This window comes from Cavia porcellus, unplaced genomic scaffold (genome assembly GCF_034190915.1).
Source record: "Cavia porcellus strain 051 isolate PalLab524CR breed Dunkin Hartley unplaced genomic scaffold, mCavPor4.1 scaffold_18, whole genome shotgun sequence".
NCBI classification, from domain to species: domain Eukaryota; kingdom Metazoa; phylum Chordata; class Mammalia; order Rodentia; family Caviidae; genus Cavia; species Cavia porcellus.
The window spans coordinates 65,320,908-65,327,861 of NW_026947501.1; the positions used below are offsets into that span (position 1 = coordinate 65,320,908).

Genomic DNA, 6,954 nt, shown 5'->3' on the forward strand with positions numbered 1-6,954 from the left:
CGCTCGCGGGCATCGCGTCCACCTCCAGGCTGCAGAGGCGCAGGGCGTGGAGGTGGAGCCGGCGCCAGACTAGCCCGGGTGCGCAGGGTGCGCGGCGGAGGGCGCAGGTGGCCCCGCGGCCTTGGAGCCCCAGAAGCTGCAGCGCGGCATGCGCCAGAGGCCAGGGTCCCCTCTGCCACCCTACCCCTCGCTCTGGTCTCCCGCTCGTGCTCGGAGGCCCTAGCAGTTTGAGCACCCGAGGGAGCGGCGCAGTGGGCGCGCAGGAACCGAGCTGCTGCGGACTTGGACGAGCTGAAGAAGACGGAGAGAAGGGCGCGGGAGGCCGGGAGAGCGGGAACCGCGAGGCCGCGGGCGAGGAGGGAGGCGCGGCCGCCAGGCGAGGGCTCCTGACGCCGGGCAGCCTAGGCCCGATCGTGGCGCCGCGAACCCGGGCAGTGCGGCCACCCGCCCGGAGGAAGCGGTCCCGAGGGCCGGAGCGAGGCCGCTGTACTGATCTCCGAGGCGGGCCTTGATCGCGCCTACACCCTGGGGTGTCTCTGTGCGCTCCACCGCCGTCCCCCAAAGCCTTTCATCCTCACCCAAACCCAAGCTATGAGCAACTTGTATTTCAAGACCGAAGTGCTTTACCCCAGGGCCGCCAGACCACAATGGGTCAGTGCCCAAAGACACACTGCTGCTGTCGCCTTCTGGGTAGGAGGAACACAGCCACTTCCGAACATTGCAGTCACTTGCAGAAAGCCAGAACAAGCCAGGACCATCCCAAACTTGTCTTTACTTGCCTTGAAAACTCCTACCCAAACCTGATTTGAATTTCTATTAAAAGACTTTTTTTTTTGGTCGACTACCTAGTAGTTACTTTCAAGCATAATATAGCTCCCAAACTTCCTCTAGCACTCGGTCAGGTAACCCCAAATATCTTTGCCTATTTTTACATCCCAGAGTCACTCTATTGTTTGTGCAATCAAGTCCTTACCCCACAAAACTGGCCACTGTGTTGGTCACCTGCTCACTACTCCCCACTGCTTGTCTTACCTGTGGGCACTGTCAGTCTTGTCCCCCGGAGAATAGCCACGCCAAATTCTCCAACATCCCTGCCAGGTCTGGAGAGCGGGGGCAGCGTTTATAAAAAACAGGAAAAGGTCAGGGGAGGGGTGGGGAAGGCTTTCTTGGAAATCTGGACAGCAATTGTGTTGCTCTTCGCCTGGCCTGCAGAGAGGGCCCGGCCGCACCAGATTTAAACACCTTTCCCTCCAAACTGATCAAGCCTCAAGAGCTCTTCACGTTGGATATTTCCCTCAGGTTCTCCCGGGGTCTGCACGGTGCAGGCGAACCCGGTGGCTGAGCAGAAAAAGAAAGAAAAGCCAACAAGCGAGGAAGGATTACCTGTGTTCAAGACACAGGATTCAGCTTCGTGTCAAATTAAAATCACGGTTCTTTGCATTTGTCTAAAGATTCGAGTCTGTGTAGCTGATGCTGCTAAGTCTTTGGTGAAATTTATCCAAGACAGTCAAATGCATTACACGAACAAACCTTTTTTATTTAAAAATAATAACATAAATAAGCAACATATGTTTTGATGTACCGGCAACGTTTGTGTTTCTTACTTGGCTCTGTTAGATAAAACCACACATTTCTTATTTTAAATGTCAGTGCTGGGTCATTGCTATGGTTAATTCTCAGATTTTCTTGTAAACAAATACATTGTCTGTCTCTATTCCATTTACAAGTAACAGAAAACTTGAAGAACAAATTGAAAAGTATTTTTTCTTCGTGTAAATCTTTAACAAATCCCAATTAAAGTCAATATTGACGGAAAAATGACCGTGCACCTGGAAACTCCCCCAAGACGCCTTTCAACTCCTCCTCCTCTAACTTCAGTTTTAGCTGTAAGAAGTTTTTTTTAATCTTTTTTAATCTCTCTCCGGATATCGGAGCAAATCAAAGACAGCAAGGAAGGAAAACAATTTCTGGCATGCTTTAAAGGAACTGATAACTCCTGCGAAGAGAATTAGTAGTGATGAAGTAATGAAATTTTGGCGATTAAGAAGCGTTTTGTCCTTGGACTTCAGGGTTCTGCCTACAGAACAGAAACCATGCGCGTCACTGCATTATCTTGGGTTTGCGCCACAGATGTTGACCTAACTTCGCACCCGCGCTGCAGAAAAGCTCAGCAGCGGATAGGTTCGTCTGCAGAAGCCCGAGGCCAGCTTTGGAGGTGCGCGTCCTCCTCAGTAGAGGATGCTTCGAGGACCAGGCTCAGGCGCGAAGGGGTTAAGTCAGACCCTGTCCACAGGCGCTCAACTTGCCCAGTTTTGTCTCTTAAAATCAACGTCTCCCAGCCGGGGCCAGCCAATCCGCGGCCCGGAGCGCCCTGGACGGCCCCGCGAAGGGGCGTGGCCCGGGGCTGTCACTCAGGGGTGAGGAATGACACCCGGGGTTGGGGAGGGGGCGGGGGACGGCGGAACGCAAGCAAAGGAAAGAGAAGAAACAGATAAATCCAGGGCACCGGGTAAAGAGGTGCCCTGCTTCTCTGCGAATCCAGCGGCCGCCGCAGCCTGCGGGGGAGGGCGGTGGGTCCGAGGAGCCAGCCCGGCAGGGCAGAGCGCGGACCGGCCAGGAAAGGAATCCGGCCGGGGCAGAGGAGAGCGGCGCCCAGGCAAAGGGACCGCGGAGCCGAGGGGTCCCAGGCCCGTCCCCTCCACTTCCCCGAGGGCGGACCTCGCCTGCCCCGAGGGCGCCGGCCGATGAGATAACCGCGGAGCTGCGCGCAGAGAGCCGAGCGTCCAGAGCTGCGTCGGGGGCGGGGGTCTCCGGGCGGGGGTCGCAGCTTCCGCGCCGACCCTGGGACAGCGCAGGGCGGGGGCCGCCGAGCCGCGTGGGAGGGGGCTGCAGGGGCCAGGCGAGCGCGGCCCCCTAGCGTCTCCGCCCCTCCCGGAGCCGCCCCGCGCCCCAGCGGCCACTCCGGCCCGCGGCGCAGATGGCTGTGCGCGGCGCCAACACCTTGACGCCCTTCTCCATCCAGGCGATCCTCAACAAGAAGGAGGAGCGCGGCGGGCTGGCCGCGCCGGAGGGGCCCCCCGGGTCCGGGGGCGCGGCGGTGGCGGTGGCCGCGGCTCCCGCCGTCTGCTGCTGGCGGCTCTTTGGGGAGACGGACGCGGGCGCGCTGGGGGGCGCCGAAGACTCTCTGCGGCCGTCTTCTGCCCAGACCAGAAGAGCTGTGGGGAAGACTGCGGAGAGCCCGGGCGGCTGGGACTCCGACTCTGCGCTCAGCGAGGAGAACGAGGGCCGGCGGCGCTGCACGGACGCGCCGGGAGCCAGCGGGCCCGGCCGCGGCGGGGGCATCCTGGGCCTCGATCCACCGGGCGCCTGCGAGCTGCACGCAGCCAAGGACCTGGAGGAGGAAGTCGCGGGCCGCAGTGACAGCGAGATGTCAGCCAGCATTTCAGGTACGACTGGGCTGGGCCGTGTGGAAGAAGAGGTCACCAGGCCCGCGGGGTGGCCTTGCCTGCACTGGGGGTACAGTTCTGGCCCTGTCCTGGAGCTCTGACCACTAGCGAGGGCTGCTCTCATCACCAAAGGACCCAGCTGCAGAGAGGACCGAGGGCTCCTCCGAGTCCCAGTCCTCCTCGGAATCGCCCTGCATGGGCTTGGGGGAGATCCGCTGTTAAAGCTTGGCGTTCAGGACCAGCGCCTGGCTGGGTCTGCCTCATTCCCTCAGACTGCTAGAGGAGTCCAGAGGCCTCAGATAGACGGTGCCTTTGCCCGGGTCCAGACTCCTTAATGACTGGAGGGCCCAGGAACCACTCTGATATCACCAAGAGTAGGTAGCGAAAGCTGCCTTTAACTGAACCAGGGCTGAGAAGCCAGGGATTTGGGCAAAGGGCTGGTCTATCTAGTGTCTCAGTCCCAGGGCTGGGGACTCGGAAATAGCGGGGCGGAGGCCCCAAATATTTAGCTCCTCCCGATGGAATGCAGGAGAGGGGCTTCTCGGCTGCAGGCTGCAGGCAGGCACAGAAAGACCGTATGTCCACCCTTTCTGGGTTCGAAGGCTGCTGTAGGCCTCAGACTTCCCGGAGCGGGAGCCCTCACTCCTAGAGAGGGCGGTGTGGAGGGTGGGCAAAGGGGAAGCTGCAGAGGAGCTGGCGTCAGAGCCGGGACCCCTTCACCACCCAGCCTCAGGCCAAGTGACGGAGGGAAGCCCGTCTGAGGCCCTGTGGGGGTCCAGGATGGTTGAGGATCCCTGTACCTCAGGCTCCAGGTTTGTCCGCCCGCCTTCGGTGTAGCGAAGACGCGCATGCTGCGACATAGACTCGTGCGTGTGTCACCCTGGAAGTCAGTTGGTTAAACCCCAACAGGGAGACAGAGACGCAAGCCAAAGCGCAGCGCTGAGGGCTGCGGACCTGGCGACGGGTGTTCAGGCCCAGAGCCCCCGCGCCGCTGAAGGGGGCCAGAGCCCAGAGCGCGCAGGGAGCTAGTGCTTCCTGCAGCTTGGGTAGATGGCCGGCAGAGGAAAAGGCCTAGCTGTCACAGGCAGAGCAATAGGGGACCTCCCTGCCGCCTCGCTGCGAGCAGAATGCATTCCCGCCCCCGTCTGCCCGAGGGACCTGTGCAGCTGAAAACGAGCCTCAGCTCTGCGCGTCTGATAGTGTCTTGTTTTTGTTCCCACGGGGGTCCGCAGGCGACCGCAGCCCGAGAGCCGAGGACGATGCCGTGGGCCCGGGAGGTGCACGCGTGCCGGGGCTGTGCGGTGGGGCCGGCAGCGGGAGCGGCGGCGGAGCGGCCGGCGCAGCGGCGGCGGAGGAGGAGGAAGAGCCCGCGGCACCCAAGCCGCGCAAGAAGCGCTCGCGGGCCGCCTTCTCCCACGCCCAGGTCTTCGAGCTCGAGCGCCGTTTCAACCACCAGCGCTACCTGTCCGGGCCCGAGCGCGCTGACCTGGCCGCCTCGCTGAAGCTCACCGAGACGCAGGTGAAGATCTGGTTCCAAAACCGTCGTTACAAGACCAAGCGCCGGCAAATGGCCGCAGACCTGCTGGCATCGGCGCCTGCGGCCAAGAAAGTGGCGGTGAAGGTGCTGGTGCGTGACGACCAGAGACAGTACTTGCCCGGCGAGGTGCTGCGGCCGCCCTCGCTCCTGCCGCTGCAGCCTTCCTACTACTACCCCTACTACTGCCTGCCAGGCTGGGCGCTCTCCACCTGCGCGGCCGCCGCGGGCACCCAGTGAGCGGCTGCGGCTGCGGCTGCAGAGGCAGAGACGGAAGCTTGCGCGCAGCTCAGACGGCCGGCCGTGGACGGCTCTTCCCGGGGGCCTCCGGAGAAGTGGACACGAGGAGGAGGAGGAGGATGCAACCAAGCTGGAGTCCGCTGGCTGGCACGTACGACCTGGTGGCGGAGCAGAGTCTGCGCAGAGGCGCCTCTTTCTAATTGGACCTAAGGCTGTCCTTGCCTGAGGGCTCTGCTCGCCCCTCTCCTGCCTGCAAGCCCCAGGACATTATTTATTACCGCGACAATATAGGATTGGGATTTGGAATTGTGTCTGCCTGGGGACTGTTTTTCCCCAGGGCGGAGAGGACTCCTGGAGACCACAGAGCCTGAAAGTTCCCAGAATTTCGGGCCTGCCGGGAGCTTCGTGCGCTAGGCCACACTAGTTCATGGTATCCATGCTACCGATCTATGTGTATCTACATACCTTTTATTTTTGAAAATTGCATTTGTGACAAAGGAGTGCGCAACCCTGGCAGCCCGGGTCAGGAGTTGATTGGCATCGTGAAGGGTTGGTGATGCAGAACTCTGCCCCACCTCTCCCTGGTGTCAGAGGTCAGGAGGGGAGCTCTGTAGGGTGCTGAATGTAAGGGAGGGAGCTTGTGAGCAGGGGCGGACAAGGGACCACCGCAACTTTCCTTCGCAAAACTCCAAGGCTGCGCCCTAACGGGGTACCTGGGAGCCCGAAACTAGGAGGGCACGCCCAAATGGTTCTTGGCAGAAATCTGCTTTCTTTCTTTTATTTTTCAAAGGAGGTTCAGACCTGTAGCACTTTGCAGTTGTTTGTATTCAAATAACGGTCATTTTTATATTCAATGTGAAGATCCCCGGCCAGCCTTTCCACGGCGCCCGAAGGCCTGCGCCTGGCCCTGTTTCCACGATGCGCCCACTGCCCTGGCCTGGGACTCCCTAACCCCTTCACCTGTTCCAAGACAGGTGACCCCTTCTGTCCTGTCAGCCTCGCAGCTTTTTGCCTCCTTAAGGGCACTGTGCACTCTACTAGAGTATTATCTTTAAAGATTGTGAAGTTTGGAAGCTCTATTCGCTGTATTTTTTTCCTTTAATTTATAAACTTTTAGTTTAACATGCCCTCCGGGACGCAGTGTTTTTTCTGAAACTTTGTCGGTGTGGTTTGGGGGGGAAGCAGTAAGGTGAGCTGGAAGGAGCCGGGCTTTTGCCCCCTTTCTGCCCTGAATGAAGACCGCGCCTCCCTGCTCCCACCTTCGCCCCGCTCAGCTTGCAGCAGGGAATCGCGCCCGGGTGGCTGGGTGCGTGAGGTTCCGCAGGACCACGGGGGAATCTACCAAATCCGGGAGCGAATCCCTGGGGTTGTTATCTGAAGCGCCCGGAGTTACACCCACAGCCAATTTCCATCCTTACCCCAACCTGTGGATCCTTCTGTGACCTCTCTTGCTGCCTTTTATTTTTATAGCCCTTCCCTTCAGGAATCGGGTCTTTATTTCCTTCCAAGAATGGGCTGGCACAGATTTTCGCTGAAATTCTGAGGCTTTTAGGAGCAAACTAGACACGAATAGCTCATCTCCAGGGCGTATCACCTGCGTGTTTGAAACCCTGCCGACTCCAAATGCGTTTTTCCTGCTTTGGTGACAATGTCTCCATTGATGCACTCGGAAGCCTAGTACCAGAGCACGGATGGGCAGGTGAAGGATTTTTTTATTATCCCATTTTACAGATT

The 6,954-nt window shown here is 59.5% G+C and overlaps 1 protein-coding gene across 1 annotated transcript; it reads left to right on the forward strand.

The window, feature by feature from the left end:
* The first annotated feature begins 2,081 nt into the window (after nucleotides 1-2,081).
* Nkx3-2 (NK3 homeobox 2) lies at nucleotides 2,082-6,347 on the forward strand. The gene is made up of 2 exons (XM_003464358.4): nucleotides 2,082-3,446; nucleotides 4,679-6,347. Exons 1-2 carry the CDS (start codon nucleotides 2,978-2,980, stop codon nucleotides 5,218-5,220), a joined length of 1,011 nt encoding a protein of 336 aa, XP_003464406.2. The 5' UTR covers nucleotides 2,082-2,977; the 3' UTR covers nucleotides 5,221-6,347.
* Nucleotides 6,348-6,954: the final 607 nt, after the last annotated feature.